Source organism: Carettochelys insculpta, chromosome 2 (assembly GCF_033958435.1).
Source record: "Carettochelys insculpta isolate YL-2023 chromosome 2, ASM3395843v1, whole genome shotgun sequence".
Classification (NCBI taxonomy): domain Eukaryota; kingdom Metazoa; phylum Chordata; order Testudines; family Carettochelyidae; genus Carettochelys; species Carettochelys insculpta.
The window spans coordinates 278,773,895-278,799,207 of record NC_134138.1 but is presented as its reverse complement, the minus strand read 5'-3'; the positions used below and the strand labels follow the sequence as shown (position 1 = coordinate 278,799,207).

At 54.7% G+C, this 25,313-nt stretch overlaps 1 protein-coding gene across 4 annotated transcripts in view; it reads left to right on the top strand.

The window, feature by feature from the left end:
• The window catches only part of C2H1orf35 (chromosome 2 C1orf35 homolog), a 37,537-nt gene extending 13,583 nt beyond the window's left edge, over positions 1–23,954 (top strand). Inside the window, exons 1-9 of one of the 4 annotated variants that reach the window (XM_074985289.1) lie at positions 6,064–6,182; positions 8,123–8,301; positions 9,851–10,001; positions 10,601–10,646; positions 12,523–12,605; positions 15,186–15,258; positions 16,595–16,674; positions 17,331–17,471; positions 20,387–23,954. In XM_074985289.1, the coding sequence (XP_074841390.1) occupies positions 8,208–8,301; positions 9,851–10,001; positions 10,601–10,646; positions 12,523–12,605; positions 15,186–15,258; positions 16,595–16,674; positions 17,331–17,471; positions 20,387–20,690 (972 nt within the window). In that variant the 5' untranslated portion in view covers positions 6,064–6,182; positions 8,123–8,207 and the 3' untranslated portion in view covers positions 20,691–23,954. Of the gene's footprint in view, positions 1–6,063; positions 6,183–8,122; positions 8,302–8,665; positions 8,874–9,850; positions 10,002–10,600; positions 10,647–12,522; positions 12,606–15,185; positions 15,259–16,594; positions 16,675–17,330; positions 17,472–20,386 lie in introns of those variants that run through there. The other 3 variants (XM_074985290.1, XM_074985292.1, XM_074985288.1) reach the window with 3 other exon arrangements.
• The last annotated feature ends 1,359 nt before the right edge of the window (positions 23,955–25,313 follow it).

The following is a 25,313-nucleotide window of genomic DNA, read 5'->3' as shown; positions in this document are numbered from 1 at the left end:
ATCAGGAGCGCTTTTTTAAGTGTGTGTGGTGGGGAGACACCCTGTTTTCCCCTCTCCTATAATTCCTCTACCACCCCATCTCTTTCAGACATGGTACGTGAAGCTGAGCAACGATGTCTGAATTTTCTTCCATACTTAGTCAACACTGCTTGTGCTGGGATATTTACAAAACAAAAAGCAGTCCAGTAGCACTTTAAAGACTGGCAAAATAGTTTATTAGGTGAGCCTTCGTGGGACAGACCCACTTCTTCAGACCATAGCCAGACCAGAACAGACTCAATATTTAAGGCACAGAGAACCAAAAACAGTGAGCAAGGAGGACAAATCAGAAAAAGATAATCGAGGTGAGCAAATCAGAGAGGGGGGGAGGGGGGGGAAGGTCAAGAATTAGATTGAGCCAAGTGGTAGGTAGCGCCTCCTCCTGGCTGTCTTGGGGATTATCTCTGGCCAGGCATTGCATACTTCCCCGTCAGTGCCTCTCTCATCATCCTCACACCTTGGAACCCCTTATTCCAGAACCCAGAGTCTCCCCTTCATGGCTCAGCCCTCCAATTGGGTCACAGTGTTTCCTCTTTCCAGGATATGACAGTCCCTCCATGCAAAATAGGAGCAGAAAAGGACCTGGGTATTACAGGCTGGATGTGAGTCAACAGCGCGTCCTTCTAGCCAAGAAGGCTAATGGCATATTGGGGTGCATTAGGAGGAGCATTTCCAGCAGTTCTAGAGAAGTTATTATTCCCCTCTATTCAGCACTGCTGAGGCCACAATCCAGAGTATTGTGTCCAGTTCTGGGCCCCCCAGTAGAGAAAGGATGTGGATGTATTGGAGAGGGTCCAGTGGACGGCAGCAAAAATGATGAGGGGTCTGGAGCACATGACCTATGAGGAGAAGCTGAGGGATCTGGGCGTATTTGGTTTGCAGAAGAGAAGAGTGAGGGGGGATTTGATAGCAACCTTCAATTTCCTGAAGGGGGCTCTAAAGAGGATGGAGAGAGGCTGTTCTCAGTAGTGATGGATGGCAGAACAAGGAGCAATGGTGCCAAGTTACAGAGTGGGTCGGGGAGGTTGGATATTAAGAAAAACTATTTCAACAGGAGGGTGATGAAGCACTGGAATGTGTTAGCTAGACAGGTGGTGGAATCTCCATCCCTACAGGTTTTTAAGTCCTGGCTTGACAAAGCCCTGCCTGGGATGATTTAGTTGGGGTTGGTCCTGCTTTCAGCAGGGACTGGACTCAATGACCTCCGGAGGTCCCTTCCAGCCCCAGGATTCTATGATACCCTCTGAGAATGGTAGGGGAAGCACAGACCTGCCCTCTAAGTGCCAGCTCAGCGGTCCTTCGGTCGGCAGCCAAGGGCCTACACTGCTTTTCCGCTGAGCCTTGACTTGCTCTCCCGCCACCTCCCCCAGGTTTGCTAGCCACCAAACTCCCTCCATATAAGGGAGTAATTGAGCCTACTTCCCTGCACTTCCTTTTGTTGCCAGCTACTTGCTTAATACAAACCCCACTTGTTCCTCCCCATCTGAGCCTGCTTCCAGTGATTTCCCTGGCTCCTCCGCCAGGTGCTGCCTCTGAAGTGAATGCACCTGCCGGGCCACATTAACCCCTTCCAGTCCTGGGTGGGATGGGCAATCCCTCCCACCATCCCAGAAGTGGTGTGTAATAAGAGACAATCTCCAACCTGCCCTGGCTGTACTCATCACTTCTGCCACTGAAGGGTGCTGGTGTGTTCTGCACAGTGACTGTGGGCAGCATTATTTATCCACCTGAACCTTCCTCTGCAGCTGCTGCTGGCTTCTGTTGGAGGCAGGACTCTGGGCTGCATGGACCAGTGGTCTGACCCAGTGTGGCTGTTCTTACGAAAAGTTCTTGTCAAAAAACATAGGCCCAGATCCTTACAGGTATGTAGGTACCTAACTCCCCTTGGATCAATGAATAGTAACAGAGAGGAAGCCGTGCTAGTCTATACACTATCAAAACAAAAAGCAGTCAAGTAGCACTTTAAAGACTATTTTGCTAGTCTTTAAAGTGGTACTTGACTGCTTTTTGTTTTGAATCAATGAGGGTGAGATGCTGTAGTACCATTAAGCATCTCCTGGAGGTACATGTACAAGAAACAAATTGAGGCCAGCGTTTTCCAAACTACTTTGGCCACAGAAGACTTATGGACTTGGAACATATTGACGGAACGCATACTTGAAAACATAAGAACATAAGAACAGCCACACGGGGTCAGACCATAGGCCCATCAAGCCCAGTGTTCTGTCTTCTGACAGTGGCCAATGCCAGGTGTCCCAGAGGGAATGAACAGAACAGGTAATCAAATGATCAATTTCCGGTTGCCCATTTCCAGCTTCTTGCAAACAGAGGCTGGGAACACTGTCCAGGCCCATCCTAGCTCATAGCCATTGATGGACCTATCCCCCGTGAATTTATCTAGCTGGTTTTTAAACTTTACTATAGTCTTGGCCTTCACAACATTCTCCAGCAAGGAGTTCCGCAGGTTAACTGCACTGCGTGAAAAAATATTTCTCATAATTTGTTTTAAACCTGCTGCTTATTAGTTTCATTTGGTGACCCCTAGTTCATTTCCTTCTGTCTCTGAAGGAGGAAGGGCCCAACATAGTTTAACCACTCATGGGTGGACTCAAACCTGGCATCTCTGGAGCTCAGTACAGGAGCCTCTATAGTTTGAGCTAAAAGCAGCTGGCTTTCAGCTAAGGCACTAGAAGAAATTCATTCTTTCTCTCTGTAAGTTGTCTGGGTGCCACTACCTGAGACAGTGAACTACACCCAGTGGGAGTGTGGGCTCCAATAGCACTGGCCAGACCAAGGACGGCCCACTGGGGTGCAGGTTTGGAGGACAGACAGGAAAATTGATTTCCAGCGTCTCCTGTCCAGTTCTCCCCAGCACTAAGGTAAAACCATCCCCTGCCCCTCCTGGCCCTGCTCACCTCCAAGGTATATTGGAGCCTGTCTGTGTCTGGGGAGTCTGCCAGCAAGTTCCCCAGCATGGCGCTTCTGAGGTCAGACAAGTCCTTTCACAGAGCCAGCAAAGGAAGGGACGACCGTGGGTCACAGATGAGCACTTGGGAAAACTTCTTCCTGTCAATAGTACCCTGCTGGGCCAATTGGCATTGAGACTCTGAAAAGTGGGAGGTTTCAGTGGGGGTCCCAAAGGATGGTCCAGGCCACACTGATCCAGGGGATCAGTCTCAAAGCAACTCCAACCTCACCTCTTTAGGATGGCTTCCCACAAAGCCATTATAGGGGGGTGTCTCTGGGGTTGCCCCGCTCTGCCTGACTGACTGATGACAGGGTCTCTCTGTGAGGTCACTACCACCCTCTCCCAATAGGCTGAGGTCCTGCAACAGGTGTTGTGATGTCACTGCCACATTCATTCCTCCCCTGCAAGGCGGAAGTCCTGCCCCTAGCCAGACCCTGGGAATACATCATAATAAAGTTCTCTCAAATGAGTTTTAGACCAACAGTTGTTCATAGTCATTATTGAGCAAGTATTAGAGAAGAACTGGAACATCCGAGAAAATCAGGAATTGCACAGACACAATAATTGCAGAGAAGCAGCACCACCAATCAAATGCATGGTCAAATGATGCTCTCTATTTGGTCTTAAAAGAGAACAAAAGGACCTGAGTCTTCCAGGTCAATAGCCACCTCCTTGGTCAATCAGCATCGAGACTCTGAGAGCCAGAAGGCAGAGGGGTCTCAGCAGAAGTCCAAAAGGATGGCCCAGGTCACCACAGGAGGGGATCAGTTTCTGACCACTTTTCCAACCCCATCTCTTTGTGAGGGCCTCCTATAGTGACAGTAACCTCCGGACACACATACACCCCTCCTTGATGGAGGCAGTGAGGAATGGAAGAGGGGGGAAAGAAGCAAGAGAAGAAAAGAGAGGGATGGAAGGAGGAAAAGGGAACCCTAAAGGGCAGACTTCCAATGGCCCCAGTATCAGGCAAAGTCCTTGGTAGGAAATCAAATCACCTTAACCTAGTGATTTCTATGCCTGGCATTCAGCTGGAACCAAGTGGATCAGACTGAACAGATTCCAAGCCTCTCATAGGCTACATCTATGCTGACTATGGAAGATTAGCTGCTTAGGTCACCATCAACTCCGGAACTCCTCACAATCCGCCGAGGATTAGGGAAGGTCAATGGGAGGCGCGCTCCCATCAACCTTCTTCTGGCAAGACAGCCATGGAAGTTGACGGCTGCAAAGTTGATTTTTGGTATGCAATTGGCCATCGACCTTCTGGGTAAGTGTAGATGTAGCCTGAGGCTCTTACCTTCTCACCAGGGATTACAAAATCAGTGGAAGAGAAGGAGGAAACTCCAAGGAAGTTCCTCCTCCTTCTAACGCACATTAATCCTAATTCTCTGTCAGTCCCCATGGAGAGGCCTTGAGAAGGAGCCTTGTTGCTGCAAAGCCACGGAAATCTCTGGGGTTTTCCCTGCCTTGCTCTTCTCTCCTGCCTGGCTGCTGTCAGGGTCTCTCTGTGAGGTCATCACTTCACCACCACTGTCTCCCAATAGGCTGAGGTCCTGCAACAGGCCTTTTGTGAATCACTGCCACACCTAACCCTCCCTTGCAAGGCTGCTGTCCTGCCTCTGGCCACCTCTTTGGAGATTTGAGTGGCTTACCCTGGGTCATCCCACTTAACGACGGGTGAGTCTGGGGATCAAGCTGGCTGCACAGTAAAGGCCCAGAGGCAGCTCCCTGTGCCACATTCAGCTTATCATTAAGTTGCAGGCTTTAAAGCCAGAAGGGACCGTTCAAATATCTATCTGACCCCTGCATATCCCAGCCCTCTGGTATATCATAGTAACTGAGTTTTGAGCCAAACACACACTAGAAAGGCATGTAGTCTGCATTAGAAGACACCAAGAAATGGAGAATCCGTCACTTGCTTTAGTGGTTTGCTCTAGTGGTGAATCATCTGTACTGTGAAATATTCATGCCATTTTTCTAGTATGAATTCGTCTGTTTTCACCTTCAGCCACTGGGCTTGTTCTACCTTTCTCTGTGACATTAAACAGCCCTTTAATGCCTGACATGTTCTCTCCAGGAAAGCACTTAGACGCTTCAATGAAGTCACCACTCGGCCTTTTTTGTAGAAGCAGAACAGATCAGGCACCTTTCAGTAACTCACAAGAAGGTGTTTTTCTTTAGCCCTCGAAACACTGGACTCTTTTCAATACCTTTTCGGAACGTGGCCCCTAAAACAGGCTGCAGCATCCAGTCTCAATCTCACTGATGCTGTCACCTCCCTGCCCTACTCTCTCATCTGCTCCTGTGTGTGTAAGGATGGAGAGCACCAGAGAGGGATGGCTCAAGTCGGTCTGTCACCCCCGGGGCGTGTGTGTGTGTGTGTGAGACCTTTCCCTATGCAAACCGTAAGGATAAGAAGGTAAGTAAAAGACTCCGGCTAGACTGTATTTCTTTATAACAGTGATGTGAGGTGATTGGGAAGGCTTGAACTGCCTCGATGACTGATTGCCATTGAACTTGCATGAGTACAACTATTTTTACAGGTGTCCCATATTCAGCATAGGGAAATATGGTCACCCTAGTCATGACCTTTCATGAGTAAATCCCACTTCACCAGAGGAGCTGGGTGGAGATTACAGGAGCCGGGGTCTGTATGCCAGACAGAAGCGTTACCTGTCCTGGGTAGGACGAGTTAATGAAGCAAATTTGCATCAAGTTTTGGTCCTGCTCATGACAAACAACTTTCATTTTCTTTTTTTCTTTCTGTTTTTTCCTGCTGTGTAGACCCTGGATTCTGTAATTTCTGCTCCAGGTCATCTGATGCAGGGGGTCTAACCCCCAAAAGCTGATAAATGTGCTTGTCTGTAAGGTGCCACAGGCCTGCTTGTTGTTTTTAGAGTTACAGACTACCAGGGCCACCCCTCTGAGACCTGATACAGCCAAAGGCACCAAAAGCGGCTGGAGGCGCACCCCCACGCCGCAGCCACTTGGTACAGCCTGCGCTCCCCCCGGCTTGCCCGCCGCAGTGGTGGCTCCCGAGCGTGGGGCGGCTGCTGCAGGAAGTGGCCGGGGCGGCCTGGCTGGCTGCTGCGGCTCGGGAGGCTCGCGCGGGCAGCTGCGCGTGCTGGAAGCTGCGCCGGCCCCGCTCGGTCCCCTTTGCTTGCAAGACCTCAAGGTATTCCAAGGCGGGGGGTCCTCTGCAGGGCCCGGGGCATTGCCCCCTGCAGCCACACTGGACAGAAGGGCCCTGCAGGGCCCGGGGCATCGCCCCCTGCAGCCACACTGCACAGAAGGGCCCTGCAGGGCCCGGGGCATCGCCCCCTGCAGCCACACTGGACAGAAGGGCCCTGCAGGGCCCGGGGCATCGCCCCCTGCAGCCACACTGCACAGAAGGGCCCTGCAGGGCCCGGGGCATCGCCCCCTGCAGCCACACTGCACAGAAGGGCCCTGCAGGGCCTGGGGCATTGCCCCCTGCAGCCACTTTGCAGCGAACGGCCCTGCAGGGCCCTTCTGTGCAGTGTTGCTGCAGGGGGCAATGCCCTGGGCCCTGCAGGTTCTTTCGCTGCAGTGTGGCTGCAGGGGGCGATGTCCCAGGCCCTGCAGGGCCGGGGCAGCACTGGGCACTGTGCTTCCTCGCCTCCGAGTGCTGCAGGCACCATCTCTGGTAATAAGGCCCTGGAGGAAGTGGGCTCCTGCATTAGAGTTCTGCGGGCTTGGGTTTGATTCCTGCCAACTGGCGCTCTTCATGTTTGATTTCTCCCTTCCCCTCCCATCTGGGCAGCTCCCCACACTGGCATTTGTATACAGCCCCAGCAAGGCCCAAGGGAGAGGAAGAACGGCTTGCAGGAGCCAGGTGCCAGCCAGGCGCTGTAGCCGGACGTAAAAGGAGGCTGAGTAACTTCTCTGAGCAGTTACAACATCCTTCAATCCCTGTGATGGTTGATTTCTGGGCTGACAACATGCGCTGCAAAAATAAACAGTCTGAAGACCACCTCCACAGCAGCTGGGCAGGTCAGAGTGGCTGTCAGCAGAGGCTGGTGTAGAGCTCCGGGGCTGGGCCTGCAGCTGAGGTGAAAGTACCCTGGGGAATGCAAAGGCAGGAAGGATTTCCACCTGCTTCCCTGGGCACATGGATGGGGAAGTGATGGAAAACCTCAAGCAGCTCCTAAGGTTCACAGTTTTGTTCGTTGTGACTGTGGGGAAAACAGGTTGCATTGCTGCTGTCTCCCATGAAGTCTCTGCCGGGGGGGAAGCTCCTGTTTCTGGAGTCTGGAATGTACCCACATGTGTATTTACGGTGCTGTACAAAAATACCAGTGTGGTGCATAGGGGGTAAGTCAAATCTCATGGCTCAGAGCACCAGCTGTGATGCATAGGGGGTCTGGGAGTCTGTCTCCTCCTCACAAACTGCTGTGAAAAGTCTGACCAGGGCACTGTAGGATGTTCTGTCTTTCCTGAAACACTGCCTGGCCTGCGTCTGGATGCTGCCTCTAGAGAATGGCAGGTCTGTCCCAGCATGCACCTCCTGTGTTTTGATAGATGCAGCCTGCTTCCTCCTTTATGACCCTTGCTTCAGGAGAGCCTGCAAAGGGCAAGGGTGCTGCAGGAATCTGCCCCGGGCCCCTCCTCCATGGGACATCCTTGCTCTTCCCTGGGCCTGGGGCAAGGCCACCTAGCACTCTGCGTGGGCAACGGGCTGGATTCTGCTTTCTGCCAGGATAAACCCAGTGACTGAGGAAAATAACTTTAGCTGCTCCCTTCCAAGGCCAAAAAGTGGGGGTGTTCAATGGAGGCACTCTCGTTTTATCCTCATAGACCCCCAGACAGCCAGAAGCAGCCACCTCCACCACACCTTGCTCTATTGGGGGGATGTCTCCAGTGGTTTAGGTGTAGGCAGGCTAGCACAGAAGGTGCCATTCACAGCACCTCGTGCCAGCTGCAGGAATTCGTGCAGATTCTAGCAGCCGATGGCCCTCCTAAGAAAATCCGCCGTTGGCGCTCCTCTCTTGATGGCTTGTGTGTCTTTCCCCTCTGGCGCGATGTGAGCCTGGCGGGATCTGGCTGGCTGTAGGATGTGGTTGGTAGCCTTTGGGGTTATTCTGTTATGTTTTCTAGCCCTGGGCGCCTCTGAGCTGAGATCTGAGCACCCTGTGGTGATCGAATTTTGTTTCCAGCGCTGCTGGCTGTTTCCGTCCACGCCATGTTCGGCTCATCCAGGGGAGGAGTGAGGGGCGGTCAGGACCAGTTCAACTGGGAAGATGTGAAGACGGATAAACAGAGGGAGAACTACCTGGGTGAGAGCTGACCTTTTCTTTCTGTTACTGTTTGTCATTGCATAGTGTCTTGTATGAATTTGGCTCTTGCAAAAGATGCCTGACAGTGCTGAATAGAAACGCCTGAGAGCACCATGTCTGGACCTTAAGGGAAGGTTTAGTCTCCATCGTGTATTTAGTCCTTTGCTTCTCTGCTGAGGGACCAGCTGTGACCATTGTTTCATGTCCTAGCTAAGTGATACCTGGGAACTGGGCACAGGAAATCTTGGTGTTAATATTGCTCACATGGCACTGGCATTACTGTCTGCTTTGTGTTCGAAGCGGCGTTGTGGTGGGGGGGTCACTGTGTCGTGGTGGATGTCTTCGACGCTACTTTGTTTCCTAGATTTTTGTGGCCAAATAGGACCGTTCTGACCAGCTGATCTGGCCTCCGACATAACCACTAAGTGATTCCTGCGGGAAACCGTTTGCTGGCGCTGAATTAACGCAACTCACAGCCAGTCGTGATTTAAACAAACCGTTCGATGGAGAAGTTACCACATCCCTTACTTAGCAAGCAGCTAAGAGATGGCTGAATTTCAGTGCTGGGCAAAGTAAGCCACATTCATACAGTCATCATTGGGAGTTGTGGTATAAAGCTTCTGTCTGAATAAAAGCACCTGAGGCACTGTTTGCCCTGAGCGTTCCTTAGAGAGCACTCTTCTCAGCTGTTGTTTGCCTTGGGTTTGGCCAGCCTCCTTCCTCTAGTGCTTCATAATGCTGTTGGCCTGCTGCCTTCCACCCCAGATGTGGCTGCATTTCAGTGGAGCAATGTTACAAACCCCTTTGGGATCTGTTAGGCTGAGAAGTGCTCTTGTAACGTAAGACATGATTGGAAGCTGTTCGTGGAAGGTGAATGGCTGGGGCAGCCTGGCCCAGCACTGTCTTTTCCACTCAGAATAAGGGATCAGCTGCCAGATCCATACAGGAGCACGTGATTCGTGCCATGGACTTGGTCAGGAACAAGACTTAGGCCAGGTCCACACTAGGAAAATAAGTCAATTTCAGATATGCAGTTTTAGCTGCAACAATTGTGTAGCTAGAATCAACTTATCTGCAATTGACTTACTTGGCCATACTTGGCCAGAGAGCTTCTCCCATCGACCTCCCTATCGGGAGGAGTACAGGGGTCGACGGCCAACGCCGATAGATCGATTTTGCACATCCCTGCCAGACGCACGAATGGAACCCTGGAAGATTAACCTGGAGTCAGTCGATCTTCCGGGTAATGTAGACGTGGCCTTAGCTGTTACGTTGGATTTTTCACCTGCAGAACTCAAAGCGCTGCCGAGTAGCTCAGGATCAGTTGGCCCATTTTATAGGTGGGGGAACTGAGGCCAGGGGCAATGAAATGCCTTCTCCACAGTCACCTCACAGATCAGTGGACAACCTGGGTCTCCTGATTCCCAGCACAGCGCTGTGTGTATTGGCTCTGCATAATCTGTCACTAGGGTTATGCTACTTTAGAAGTGACTTAATACTGATCTAACACTCGAGGTTTCCTAACAGCTTCTCTTGCTCTGCATGGCAGGGAACTCCCTAATGGCTCCCGTGGGCAGGTGGCAGAAGGGCAAAGACCTCACCTGGTACGCCAAGGGGAAGAAAGATGAAGTGCCCATCTCCCGAGAGGCGGAGCTGGCTGCGGTCCGGCTGGCTGAGCAGGAGGCCATGATGGCGGCTCTGTAAGTCCACAGTGAATGAGTCTAACAAGTGACCTCTCCGAGGCCTGTGACACATTGAGAACCACAGCTGAAAAAGCCTCTTGGAGCTGAGTTCATCTGATCTGCTATCTGCAGTCACAGCCAGGCAGGTCACCTCTGCGTCCTCTCCCACCACTTCTCTGTTGTGGCTTCCTAGCTTGTAAGAGCTTTGATCTCTTGCCTTGGGTTTGTACAGCACCTGGCGCAGCAAGGCCATGATCTTGGTTAGGGCCCCTGGGCACTCTCCTCATACGAGTACCTCATCCCAGCTGGCGTGGTGGGAATCGTGTCAACCTGCTCTTATTTCTAGGGTGCCCTCACTGTGATGTCTGAAAACCACTTAAACATGATTTTGTGAGCCCCAAACCGGTTCAGCTGCGTAATCTTGCCAGCTTCCTGCTTGAGCCCTCACAGGCTTGCATTAACAGCAGCTCTGCGTCTCGTGACCTGCTGATCTTCAAACAATCCAACCCCCACAGACACGGCCTTGGCGTCTTGCTCCTTCTCCCAGCCCCTGTCCCTGAACAGGAGATTGAGTCCTCGCTTCCTTTTGTATTTCATCTGCATTTTGTGTCTTCCAGGGGCTACAAGAATGTGAAGAAACAGCCCACAGGCGTGAGCAAAGAGGTAAGGTAGGCAAGCGAGCAAAAGATGTGGGGCCTTAGTGCAAGACATTCAGGGAAGGGTGAAGGGGGAACAGCCTCTGGCCCTGCTGCGTGGGTTTGGTTTCTGAGCCTACTGCCATTTAATGCTTATTTTGGATCCTGGATGGAGGTCGGGGGCTAGAACGTTGTTTTGATCCATCAAACGTTTCCACTTCCAGAGTGAGATCAGTTCTTTAAAAAAGCCACACAACCAGCCTTTCCCATATCACTCCGATAAAGATGATGCTTCCCTGCCCGATCCAAGGCTTGTCGACCTGGGGATGTTGCCTAGAGCAGCTCTTCCTGATGAACGCCTTCTAGAGCCACTCGTCACCCTGAGGGGGAGAACTTTTCTCTGAACAGACCAGGATTATTCTGGAAAAGGCCCGGCCGTGCTGGGAGTTAATCAAGAATAGTGATTCAGCTTTGAATTCACACCAGGCCTCAATCCAAATTAATTTCCCTGCTGTAGAAAAAGCCCCAGGTCTGGCATGACTTATCAGCCAGCGTCTCGTGACCTTGGGTTATACAGATGTGCTGGGAACCGGGTGACCGTGGGGATTCCAAGCAGTGTTGGTTGGCGTTGCCGGTTCTGGAGCCCTCTGCTGCTGGACTGGGGTTGGAACTAGGGGAGTGGGACGACGCCAGGTGGTAATGGGAATGAGGTGATTTTTAAGGGGCGAGGTCTTGCAATGTGGGAGAGCTAAATCTGAATCCGTATGTGCTACTGGGAGGCAGTTATTTGTAGCTCTCGTGGTTCAGCCAGCTAGAAGGCACCTTAGAGTTCCCCGTTAGCCTGGCTGTCGTTACTGGCGCTTACACCGCTCTGGACGTCCATTGCGTTGGGACTTGGTGCCTTTTGATTTCTGCCTCTGTGAAACCTCAGTGATGGATAGGGCATAAAAGGATGGGAGTGAAGGATTCACAGGAAATGTATTAGACAGAATTTACCTCTCTGTCAGCTGCCTATGAGTCACGCTCATATGACAGTGCTCAGAGGCAATGCATTGAAGGCTAATTCATATAAGAGCAGAGTCCAGCAACTCCAGCCAGGGCCCTTCTGTCCTAGGTGCTGTACACACATAATAGACACAGCTCTGATGAGCTTACCTAAGCTAACCAGACTGGCAGAGACTTATCTGGCACGTCAGTGGCAGAGGCAGGAATAGAACCCTGATCTCCTGAGCCGCTTCCTCCAGACCACGATCAGACCCTGTGGACGTTTGCTTGACCCTCGGCACTTTTGGGGGTTTAGCAGGGTGCCAGTGTGACATGTAGCTCTGTGGATCCCAGAGGGGACCCCCACCGCTCTCTACCGCCTGCTTACAGGGCACAAACAGCAGCCCCAGAATGTAACCACTTCCTGGGCCAAGAGTGACGAGCGGCTGGTACCCAACAGGGAAGGGAAGAGTGGGAGACTCCTACTGAAAATGCCCCAGGAGGCTGCATTTCCATGTGGCATAGATAGGCCCGCACAGGTCGCTCCTTCTGAGTGTAGCTGATTGAACCCCCCTGGGATCTGTGCCTCTGGCTCCAATTATCCCTCCTGCAGGACAGGGCTGGACTTGTCTTACTTGTGCACAAACTTCAGTGAGACTGTGTGGTCTACCCTGGTGCAATCCACTGGGCTGGAGCCAGTCTTTGCAAAGTGGCTTGGGAGGGCCTCATGGCCTAGTCTACCGAGACCTTGTTCCTATCTCCAGTCACTCTGGGGCTGGGGGGGAAGTCACCAGAATGCTCCTGGACTATGGAGAATACCGTGTTGGAGAGTACAGTGTGGCCAGCTCTTGTAACGCACAGGTGCAGTTAATTCTTCAGCTCCATGGACTTACGGCTCCTTCTGAACTGTTCTTTCCTAGGATCTGGCCGAGGTCTGTAAGCGGGATGCAGCAGAGCGTGATGAGAAGGGTATTGATCGTGTCTTAGGGCTGGGGAGTTCCAGGTATGGGGCTTTTTTTCACCCGCATAAGAGTGTCAGAACGTCTCCCTGCTCTGTAGCACCTCTGGCAGCTAAAGCTGCAGATCTGGTGAGCCCCAAACCACAAGCTGTTTGGGAAAAGGGATAACTAGGGTGGTGGCAATTTTTGCGAACAACACAAAAACTTCTCCAGAGCAGAGTGCGAAGAGTTAACAAAGGGATCTCCCAAAACGGGGTCACTGGGAATCAAAAGGGCAGATGAAATTCAGTGTTAGGTGCAACTTAATGCACGTTGGAAAACAATCCCAACTGCAAACACACAGTGATGGGGTCTGAATTAGCTGTTACCACTTGAGAGATCTTGGAGTCACTGTGGATAGTGCTCTGAAAACTGCTCCAGGTAATGTGCAGCGGCAGTCAAAAAAGGCACAATTTTGTTGAACCCGTTTGTGATTGTGGCCTTCACTACATCCTTTGGCAACACGTGTGACAGGCTGGCCCTGCGTTGTGAGAAGTAGTACAAACTGAACCTCTCTAATCCGGCGCTGCTATCCGGCATAGTGGACGGTTTCCAGTAGGAGAGGCAGACCCCACAGAGAATGGATGGATGATATAGTAGATTGGTGGGGAGATTTTGTGTGGGCCGGTGGGGCTGAAAACACCCTCCTCAAACCCCGGCTCACCACTAGCTTCCTTTGCCCAGTGGCAAGAAGCAGCAGAGTGACATGGGGCGGGAAGACTGAATTTCACCTGCCCTTTTGATCCCCAGGGACCCCATTTTGGGAGATCCCTTTGTTAAATCTTCGCACTCCGCTCTGGAGAAGTTTTTGTGATGGTTGCAAAAATTGCCACCATCCTAGTTATCCCTTGTGGGCCGGTGGAACAAACTGCTGCTCCAGGTAACGTGCAGCAGTAGTCAAAAAAGCAAGCAGCTTGCTAGAAACTGTTAGGAAAGGAATTGACAAGACAGACCGTTATCAAAACGCCTCTCTGTAAAGCCACAGAACGCCCAAGCCTTGAATACTGTGTGCCGTCCTGATGTGCCCCTTCATAAGGAGGTACAGATTGAACCTCTCTTGTGCAGCACCCTTGGGACCTGACCATTGCCGAACAAGAGAATACGCTGGGCCACAGGAAGTCAACGTTGTCTAGCGCATCACCAACACTCCCACTGCTTACTGGGCTCTTAGAAGACATTTAGGGTTAAATTACAGCTAAATAACAGCACAGAGCCAAGACAGGTGGCTGTAAACAAATTGTATGGGGCCACGTGAAACTTGGCCGGATGGCCACTTATCATGCGTGTGCCCAGCTAAAATCATGCCAGATTATGGAAGTTGCTGGATGAGAGAGTGGCAGTTTCTTCTTCATCATCATCATCATCATCAATAACCGTGGGCTCAGCGCCCATTGGTGTCTGACGCCTCTCTCACTATTTCCTTCCATCTTTCCCTGTCCAGTGCGGAGTGGCTTAGTTTCTGTAGACTAGCTCCACACCAATCTACTATATCATCTACCCATTCTCTGTGGGGTCTGCCTCTCCTATTCGAACCGTCCATTATGCCGGATACCAGCGCTGGATTAGAGAGGTTCAGTTTGTACTACTTCTCACAACGCAGGGCCAGCCTGTCACACGTGTTGCCAAAGGATGTTGTGAAGGCCAAAATCACAAATGGGTTCAAAAAAGTTGTGACTTCACAGAGGACAGGCCCATCAGCAGCAATTTGTATGTTCTCCAAAGGATGCAGGGAGATCAGCATTGATGTCTTCCTCCCCATGTCACTCTGCTGCTTCCTACCACTGGGCAAAGGAAGTTAGTGGTGAGCTGGAGTTTGAGGAGAGTATTTACAGCCCTTCCCAGGTCTGGGTTTGTTCCACCAGCCCACACAAAATGCCATTATTGTACAACTGCAGGAGCAACCAGGCCCCACCTACCGGGCCCCCAGGACTAACCTTCCAAATGTACCAACACCGTAATAGATTAACCAGGGTCAGGCAATGAGCGGATCGTCTATGGGGCAGGGTCACTGAGCAGTTGGGTGGGGTATTTCTATTAGCCTCTTACCTATGTGTTTAATATGCTGAAGTCCAAAATGCTGAATAGGCTGGAATCTGTCCAGTCCCTGCAGAAGTGTGTCCGCCTCTGGGTGGATGGGGGTCTCCTCAATGGAGGTTGAACGTGGCTTAATAGAAAGGACGGGAATGGACTCCCGGACTCTGCCTCCAGTCCGCATAGGCCGTGTACCAAGAGGCAGTGCTTAAAACAAGGGGATTCTGAAAACGAGCCAGGGGAACCTAACGAGATTGATAATTCCAATCTAGGGCCATTGTGAAACAACAGTAGCACTGTGCCCTGGTCTAGCGCATCCGTGGGAGAGTTTTCCACCACCAGTGAACCCTCAGGCCTCCAGAGGAAACTGAGGCAGCACACGAATCAAATTAACCTTCCATGATAGGAGTGGGATGAGCGCTCAGGTGTTTTTACTGCCGGTCCCCTGCTGTAACCAGTGGGCATTGCTCCGAGAGCTTCAGCTTGGCCCTCACGGTGATATAGAGAAAACCATGCAGGATAAGTGCGTATCTTTACTTTCTCCCTCACCCCAGCGGCGGTGCTGGCAGGATGATGCTCTCCAAAGAAGACAAAGAAGCTGCCAAATTGGGGCTTTCGGTTTTTACTGTAAGTCTTTCCAGCTGTTTGCAGGGCTGTTCTGCGTACTGGACAGAGCATGGGAGGGGCGTGATCCCTGCTGTCTCTCTAGTAACATTTACTGCCTGAGTGAAACTCCGGCGGGTAGCTTTCGAGGGTTAGTTTCACATTCCACGTTGCTCATGCAAACTTGGAGAACTTCATGGCTTTTTTAGGGGCTGATCCTGCTCACATGTCCATGTCTGGACTGTTGTGGCCCCTTCACTTATGTGAGTCGCCTCACACTCACTAGTGGATTTTCTCCTCACACCAGCCCTTTGAAGTACAGCCGCATTGGCCCTGTTTAACAGCTGGGGAGCAGAGAGACTAAGTGACTTGCCCAAGGTCTCACAGGAAGTCTGTGGCAGAGCCACTAATCCCAGCATTCCTGAGCCCCTTGCAAAGGCTTTTACCCCGTGACTGTCCTTTCACCAGCCGCTCAGGGGGAGGCGGAATTTTATTGCTGATGTCATGGGAGCAGGATTTTGTTTAATTCCCTGGATAGGAGGAATGAGCCTGAATTGGCTGTTGTAGCCCCTGGCCTCCTTGAACTCTGGGAGCACTTTAGGCAAACTCCAAAGTTCCCAGCCAGCACCTGTCTTTGTAACAGGCCAGATCTCTCCACCCATTCGCTGCCTTCAGGAGAGGTGGGCTTGGAGGCAGTCCAGTTCTAGGGCATATACTGAAGGGGGAGCCCAGATGTCCCTCACTGGGAGCATTGGCGGTTGGCTGGGACGGGGAGGTTGCTAGTGTGCTGAACACCTGCCCCCCCGGGGGGGGTAGAAGGGAGTAGGAGGGTTAGAGGTGGGATGGGGCAGAGGCTGAGGTCATTCAGGGAGGAGTTTGAGGGCCTGGTGTGCCCTGGAGAGATGGTCTCTAAAGCAGGAGCCTGTGACGTCCTGCCTTGCCCTCCTGCAGCGAGGCTCTGCCAATCTCCCCAGCACTTTGGTGGCTGTCAGCTGCTGGGGGCTGTGATGAACCGGCAGGGGGCCACCTCACTCCCTTCGGAGAGTGCCACCTAGCAGGGACTCAGCCCCAGAGTCGCTCTGCGGCACTCCCTCCCCCCGTCACATTGCCCCTGGTTGGAGCTTGGTATTGCTCAGCAGCAGCGCCGAACAGGGTGAAAAGCACAAACCAGTCTTGGGGCACCATAAAGAGTAAGAGTTGACTTACTGGGCGATGAGCTTTCGTGGGACAGACCCGCTTCCTCGGATCTGTTGCAAAAAGTGCGAACCCCGGGGTTATAGGGCAGGGAGGGGTGGGAGGTGCTAACCGCTGGTGTTCACAGCCTGACGGTCTCCTCCGTCACTGTCTCTGGAACTTCTAGCATCAGAGGGTGACGAAGAGTCCGGAGGCCACAGGAGCAAAGAGAAAACCGGGCATGGCCGAGCTGGCAGAAGAGGCACGGTAAGAAGAGCCCTGCCTTACGCACTGCGCACCGCTAGGGGTGGGCTGGGACGCTGGTGACCAACAGCCGGGCCTGTCTTAAAATCAGGCTTCCCCCCACGGTGGCCGCCTTGGTGCCCACTGGGGTTTCACAGACCTTCCTTCCTGCAAAGTTTTCTGCAGACGTGGCGCTAGCAGGTGGGGTGCATTGTAGCCCCGACGAACGTCCACTTGGGGTGAAGTGGCTTTGTAAATATTAGGCTAATTCAGTGGCTCCCGTCCTGTGTACCGCTGTGGGATGCTTAGGCCACTCTCTGTCACATGGTCCACATCCAGCTGGGATGTATACTGCCTGTATGGCCCTGAGGCTATCTTGCGTGCTGATTGGGCCACACAAGACCCAGTCACTGGGCCGACCAATTGGGTGGAAGAAACAATGCAGTATAAGTGAAATGACCAATCACATGGCTAGGTGATTGGATATTGCAGCTGCCTGCGAGCAGCTCAGGGCTTCGTCTGTGCTTGCCAAGTGCCCACTGAGTGCTCCATAGCAGTGACCCTTGAGGGCGGGCACTGGGCAGAGACCTGTCACCTGGCCCCAGGACAGTGAATGCAGCTCTGCTTTCAAAGCAGCACCCGTGTCACTCACATGGCGCCTGGTTTCTGTAACCGCACAGGCCTGAGAGCAGCAAGAAATCCAAAAAGGACAAGAAAAAGAAAAAGAAGAAAAAACACAAGAAAGAGAAAGAAAAGGAGAAACATCACAAGAAAGAAGCAGCCGCCACCTCCTCCTCCCCCTCTCCAGATCACGGGGAAAGGTACCAAAGCTGACGCTGTCATTTTCTTTCATGGCAGTGTCTAAAGACCCCAGTCAGGGATCAGGACTTCTGTTGTTCTGGGTGCTGCCCAAACACAAGGGCAGTTATAGACTCCAAGGCAAGCAGGAACCATTAGATCTTCTTGTCTGACCTCTGGGATAGCCCTGTGAGGTGTATTTAGGAGCCATAGACCCATTATACAGGTGGCAAAACTAAGTTACAGAGCTCCAGCTCACGGTGGAAATTGATATTAATACTGGGAATTGAAACCATGTCCGCCACCGTCATGCCAAGACCATCCCTCTGAGCTCCTGTGTAGCAAGAGGTTTTCACTCTGTTACTCTTGGATTGAGTCCCTTTCTAGCCCCAGAGCTAATAAACTCAGGTGTGGGAAGAACACGCCGCCCGAAACGTCTCCCCTGCTGCAGCCCTTGCGCACGGAGGGCATCTGCCCCCTCGAGCTCTCCATTTTCCCCTAGCCGAGGAAGCTCTGTGTGCATGTCATGAGGGAACCATTCTCCTTTTGCCGTCCAGCTTCGCCGGTCGGCCCCAGGTGGTGGTGGTGGGGGTTATCAGTGACCGTCTGCACCTGGGGCTTGATGCGTGGCAGTTGGATTTGCTCCCCGGCCTGCCGCCTCCCTGCCCCTGCTCCCCCAATTCCCCACGCTTCCCGTGCCCCTCCCCCTCCTGTCCCACTGCTTCTGCTGAGTGTCAGGGCAGCCCCCCGAACAGGGCAGCCTTGAGACTGCCCCTGTACTCTCAGCACTGACCATCAGTGCAGGGATGGAGGTGAGACACTGGGAGGCATATGGTCCCCTGTGCAACCCTCCCCTGCACGGCGCCTTTGCATTCGGTGGAGTAATCGGCTGAGTGCTCTTGTGGCAGGCAGGTGTTTGTGGGCCGTTCGCAGCTCAGTGCGTCACCCCTTCCCCAGCTCTCCCTGGAGCAGCTGTCGATTGACCTGTGCCCCAGCCAAGCGCCGTACGCGTCTTCCACCCGTGGAAGGTGAAATGACCTCTCTTCCCAGGCGGTCTCTGTAGCAGGTGCTCCTGGCACCACTAAACCTAGAGTCCGGAGTCCAGGGCCGAACCCCTCGGGGATTCTCATCAACGGGATTAACTTGGATTCTTGCGCAGGGACCGTGCTATGAGCCAGCCTGTGCCCGTCCGGTGCTGGACTGAGAGCCGTGGCTACAGGGCCAGACCGGCTTTGGCTTGACTGTAACTTGGAGTATAATAGGGGGTGGGGTCCTAGCTCATCGGTTCCTTTAATCTCTCAGTTTAAGAGTTTCTCTGCCCACTGCTGGAACCCTTCACCCCCAGGGCAGGAGAGGAGCCAGGTCTGGAAGATTTTGTCCTCCAGTATTAACAGCCAACAGAAGAGTTTGCAAGACCTTTCGGGGGCAGGGTCTGTCTTTTTGTTCTGCATTTCGGTTGTGGAATCTCCATCGCTGGAGAGCGCTGAGAGCAGGTTAGATGGACGCCTATTAGGGATGGTCTGGATGGTGTTGGCCCTGCCGTGAGGGCAGGGGACTGGACTCTGACCTCCCAACGTTCCCTCTAGTTCTAGCCTTCTATGATTTGTACAGCACCTTGCACGCGGGGTCCTGGCTCCAGACTGGGACTCCTTAGCCTCAGTCCAGATGCATTGCACGCAGGAGATGGCGATTGGGATAAACAGGCACGATTGTGGAGTAATTGCAGTGAGGGTCGGGGTGAAACCAGTGTGAGTTCGAGTCTGGGCAGACCCCTGGGCTTTTGTCATCCCCCCACCACCGCCCCCTTTCCCTGGCGTGTGCAGGTCAGTGCGTTCCTGGGATTGGTGCACATGTAAACGCTGACCACACGAGGGCGCCCTGAGACCGGAGCTGGGGCTCAGCTGTGTAAGGGCGCTGTTCCGAATCCCCGGCCAACCGGGCTGGCTGTCCCCCCAGCCCCAGTCCTTCCCCAGCGTCTGTCTCCCACGGGGGATGCAAGTGGTCTGTCCTTTCCCGCTGGCTGGGGGGGGATCCCTGCACCATTCATGCATGTGACGGGGAGCTTGTCCCTTCAGCACTGGTCTGACACGAGCACCGCGCTGCCTTTTTCAAACCAGGTGCTCCAGCCCTGGCCGGCTCGCGTCAGTGACCTGGAGAGCCCCGGCCAACGTGTGGGTGGGGGCGATTCTGGGGCCGTGCAGCGCACCCTTCCCCTCTGGATCTGCCAGTGGGCTGCACGCTGATCACTCACCCTAGCCCGGTGCGCGGAGCAGTAACCCTCCTGTGGTGCATTTTGGTGCAAGGAGCAAAGTCCTGGGAGCAGGTGGCTTCTCTTGCAGCCGGGCTGAGGGCTCTGCGCTTCGCACGCCAACCGCAGGCCGTGCGGATGAGCACTGCACACAGCAGAGAGGTGTCCCCGGGTGCCTGCAGAGCCCTTGTGACCGCCACGTGATCACCGAGGCGCTGCTGTCGCTTCACCTCGCAGGCCGGTGCCGGACGAGAGGAGCCGTGTCACACAATGGTGGGCGTGCAGGAGCGTGACACGTCCCCAGTGAATTTTTCTAGGGCCCAGCTCTGATCTCTGTCTGAGGCGTTAATCCAGGGTTCACCGCATGGGTGCCGGGCCCGGCCAGCTGGGCGTGAGTGAGTGCAGATCCCGGCATGGCGTTTGGAAGAGCTTCGGTCTCGTTGCCCTGGAAGTGGCCTCCCCGTGGCCCAGCTGCAAGGCTTGGGGTGGGATCAGGCTTGGGGTGCGGGGGGGAAGAGGCACTGAGGGTTGGCTTGTTCCCTGTGCGGGGCAGTATCTCATGTTGTCCACGTTGTCCTTGAAGCGAGGCTGGAGCATCCAGGGACGGGTCCCTTCTCACTTGGGTTCCTCCCTTCCTGCTCTGAAGGCCTGTGCTTGGAGGTTGGCTCAGACCCACCCTCTCTCTTGCAGGAGGCGGAGGAAAGCCCCTCCCTCCAAGGACCATTCGTCATCCTCCCGGCGGCTTGCAGGCGGCTGGCGTGACAGACATTCATCCCCTGGCCCCGAGGCGCAGAAACAGCCCTGCAGGCAGCGGCACAACACGGACTCCTCCAGCAGCGAGGGCCGGAGAAGGAGCCCCGGTTGCTCAGCCCGCAGGAGAGACAGGAGCACCAGCAGGGACGGCCGCAGCCGGCACTCGTCCCCCAGGAGGAAAGGGAGCAGGCAGGGGTCCCCTGCAGCCAAGCGGCACCACGACACCCACTCCGATGACTGAGCTGCAGGGCAGCGCGGGGGAGGCAGGAATGCAATGGCCTTGTTTTAAAGGGCCCTGCCCAGACCCAAGAGACGGGCCAGAGCCTTTGCTGGTACAAATCAGTGCAGTCCTGGTACTGGGAGTGCGTTGCAGTGCGCCGGTTCACACCAGTCGAGGCTGTGGCCCAGAGAGCGGTGGGGTTTTTTTGCCTTTATGTGGCCACTGTCCAGCACAGATGTCTAGCAAAGACACTTAGGCCAGTACCATGGCAGCTGCACCGGCCTCTGCTCTGGTTCGGCTGAGCTTGCTCTGTCCCCGCTGCGTCTTGTGCCCACAAAGGGCTTACAAGCGGGCATACGGTTCCCTCTGGCGTGTCTGCATGGGGGTAACGGTTGCCTGGGACCGACCCTCTTGCAGAATCGGGGCCCCTGTTTGGGAAGATTTCCCAGGTGCCTGCCAAGAACTTCAGTGCCCAGAGTTGGGTGTTTTAGAAAAACCAAAGGAAACTGCAGAGCTTCCTGCTGCATCAGAGCGTTACTGGAAACATCGGGCGTGTGTGTGATAGATGAGAGATCTTGTTTGGATGCTGTCTCGTGTGAATGCCCATCCTCCTCCTGACCCCTGCTAGAACATGAGAACCAGCCAGGCCAAAACAGCAGGAGTAGGACCAGACTGACTGGTCAGTTTCAAGCAGAGGATGATGTCCTAAACAGTGCCCCTGAAACCCAGGCAGCCGGAGATGGAGAGTGTCAGCTTGAATAACCTGACTCGGTGGCTCCCGTTTGCTTTTGCAGAGCTGACAGGGTTTAAATGATTTTTTTTTAACCTGACCTTGTCCCTCTTAGAACTTTAGTTGAAGAGGAAGTTTTGTAAACTTCCCCCCAGCATTATAAAAGAACCTTAAATTTGTCCTTTCCCAAATCTGTACCCACCGTCCCCTCGCGTTCCCGTGTCCCCCCCATCTGCACAGGGAGCAGAATATCTGCTGTGTGGATCTGTGGGGGCCAAATTCTCTGCTGGCGTGTAATGGCACAACTCTGCTTACTTCCCAGTAGCCGGGCTGGTTTACCCAGCAAGGATTCTGCCCTGGGCTCTCCAGCGGTGAGACCAAGGCTCTCCTGCCTGCAGACTCACCTCCTGGGGTACCTGGATGTCCCTGGCCCTAGGTTAGTTTGTGCCCGTGGAGGGGTAAGAGGAACGATGCTCCAGAGAGGCTGCAGCATCTGCAGTGACCTTAGGGCTGGTGACACCATCACCTGCTGGGAAATCAGCATGGAGATCCCAGTGCTGACTGGGTCAGGGAGCCATACATGTGGCCGACTTTGTGGTGCCGGTCCTGGCAGAGAGACCAATGCCAAACACCCCGCAGGCTGCATCCAGCGGGGGCTGGGGGGAACCTGCGCAGCAGCTGCCTGGGCTGGGGGTGGAAATCACGGCTGCTGGGCTCCAGAGTCGGCACCCTGCCCCTGAAGGAAGGAAACGGACCTGACATGGCAGTGGGGGTCTGGGAGCTGCTGGCTGCAGAAACCTCCTGGCTCTGGGTGACTGCTCCCCACTGGGACTGGCTTCTCCAGCCCTGGCCGCAGGTGTCCTGCCCGTTCCTTGCTGCTGGCCTGTGGGCGGATGCACACAGCTGCTGGCAGAGAAGGGGGATGGATCTGGGCTGGCAGGACTGAAGGACGAGCGGGGGGAGCAAGTTTCAAGGGGGGCAGATCAGTGGGAAGTGAAAGGAAGGAATCAACTGCAGTCTGTGCTGTGAGCAGCTGTGTGGAGCTGGTTTGATGCCAGCTGTGCCCAGTGCTGGTTAATAAGACCCAACTCAGCCCTGGTAACAGGCCCCCACAGCTGCTGCCTTGATTGTGCCGCAGAGGAGAGTTTCCCAAGGTCACAGAACAAGCCAGTGGCAGAGCCAGAACCCCAGCTTTGCTGGCTCCCAGCCTGGTGCCCTCCCTGCTGGGCCCATCCCCTTCCGGGCCCCTGCTCACACCATCTTGTTCAATATTTAACTCCCGTGGTGGGAATGGGCTGATGCCTTACAAATTAAACACGCACCTGGGTTCACGAATAGATTTGGGTGATTGTAGGGCTGCCGGCTGGCTGGGTGCCCTTAAATAAGCATGTGACTGTTTTGCAGGCTGCGTGGCCCGAGGCTGTAGCCTGGCTATGAAATGCACTTTGGAAACACAACCCTTGTTTGTAGCTGCGTCGGGAGCTTGCAGACAGAGCTGCAGTGGAGTTTCAGCACAGCCGGTGCCCCAGGCAGCAGCCCAATGCTGAGCAGGGCCCGCAGAGAGCATGTGTGCGAGAGCCCTGCCTACCCTGGGCCCCCAGGAAGTTCCAGGCCCAAGGCGGGAGGCCTGGTGAGGGGAGCAAGCATGTTTATGTGGCTCTCACTCAGCCAAGGAAGCGCTTCGGCGGGGGGGGGCGGGGGGTCAGCCTGCTGGGAGGCAGCGGTGAGCAGCAGCCTGCCCCCAGCCGGGGCTGCACGGTTAGTCAGGCACTAGCCCAGGAGCAGAGGAGCCAGCTGCAGCCAGAGCAGGCTGCACAGGGTTCCCAGGGCTCCCTGGGTAGCTGCACTTCCCCCACCTTCAGCCTGGCCTGTGTTAGCCCTTAACTCCTGGGGCAGGACCTCTCCCTCTGCATCTGTACAGCCCCTGGCACTGCAGGCCTCTAAGCTCAGTCACCGCTGCCTGTGCCGGGCTGGGATACCCACAGTGAAGCGGAAACTGCCCCAGCACAAGCAACAGGCCAGTTTCGCACGCACTGGGAAAGCAGTGGAGAGGTGGGGGCCTTATGAGCCGGGCAGGTCCCGGGCTGAGCCCAGGGGGGTGTGGGGAGGCTGCAGGTGGGTGGCGCTGAGGCCTTGCCAAACCGCTCCAGCCAGGGGGAACTGAGCCTAAGTGCTGGCGAAGAGCCCTAGGGAGGACACAGCACAATCACCTTCCCCTGCTGGGGCTGGAGTCCCCAGGCTTGGCTGCTTAGCACTAGCCCTAGACCTGAGCCCTGGGTTACCCATGCAGGCCCCATCCCCTTTGGGTATGTACTGGAGCCCCCAGTGATGCTACTGCCCTACAACCCTCCAGTTCATGGTTTCCCAAACGGGGGTGGGGGAGTGAAGAAATTCTGGGGGTGACCCAGCCCCCCCCCAACATAATTTCTCCCACCCAAAGAAAAAGGTGGCCCCTGCCTCCGGCTCGGCCCCTGCCATTTTACATGGGCGACCTGGCGCAGCTGCTATAAAACGCAGGCACCCGCCGAAGACCCGTGTGGGGCTAGCTGCCTCCTGCAAAGGGGAGTGGGGGTTGGGGGGAAGAGGAGGAGGATGGGGTTAGATGGGGGGCTGGGGAGCGGCTTGGGCATGAGGCTCGTCGGGCTTGGGTAGCCGGCCCCAGCAGCGCGGAGCTTGGGTGACTCAGGTTGGTGGCTGGGCCTGGCATTGTGGGGCTCGGGCAGCTTGGACAGGCGGCTCTGGCAGCGCAGGGCTTGAGCAGATGGGCAGCTGGTGTGGGCAGATCTGGCGGCTGGCATGGGGCTCAGGCAGCCAGCCAGCTGGGGCTGTACCAGGCACCCGCCAGGGCCAAGGAAAAATAGTTGTGCTTCCTTTAAATCGTGGATAACATTTCTATATCAAGCTTTTGTGTTTATTGTAAATTACGAATTGACTTGTTTGCTAAAAGGGGGGGTTGGATGATGGTAAAGAAGAGGTGGGGGGGCTCAGTAATCGAAAGGGGGGTGTGATGTCGAAAAGGTTGGGAACCACTGCTCCAGTTAAATGTGTGGCTGGTGTGGACCCTGAGTGGAACGGGAGGGAGGGTCAGTGGGTTAGTAGGCAGGGCACCAGGAGGGTTTTTATTGCTGGCTTAGCCGCTATCCTGGGTGACCTCAGGCAAAGCACATCCCAGACTGGTGCCTCAGTTTCCCCATCTGTAAAATGGGGGTAACAGCACTGACCTCTTTTGTAACGCATTTCACTCCACTGCTCTCTGAGCACCGTGTCCTCGTTACCTCGCGATTCCCGTTGTCGAGAGGCCAGGCCGGGATCCTACCTCACACGCTCCGTTCCCCCAGCTTTCACCTTGCTCTCGCCAAAGGCAGCGGCAAACCCCGCGGCCGGGTGCTCGGGGAAGCTGTGGCTGCGCTGAGCTGTCCTGGGTGCTGGCACCATAGCGAGCCCTGGGGTGGACATCAGCTGAGGCAGGCGCTGGGCAGGCCAGCGCCTAAGGGAAGGGGGCTGTATTTCCACAGTGCTGATGCTCCAGCCGCTGCTACCTGGTGCCCGTCCCTGCCTGCGGCTCACTGCCTGGCAGCGCACCTATGGGGCATTGGAGCTCGGCGGCACTCACTGACTTGGGGGGTAACTCTGGCTCCCCTCCCTGTGCCCAAGCCTGCCATTGTCCCCTCCCCAGAGCCCCCCTCCGCCTTCCGCCCTTGGCATGCAGTGCGGTGTGAGGTGGGGCATAGGGAGGTACCTGCTGCTTTAAGCCACAAGGCCAGTCAGTTTGAGGCGACCCCTTTAGGGGGTGGGGCACTGCTGGGGGGGGGACTGAGGCGGGCTCCAGTCTGGCTCTGGCGTTTTCCGTCTGATTAATGTCTCCCCGCAGCACGGAGGGGGCTCGGCAAGGGAGCCAGGCTAGCAGGAGGCTG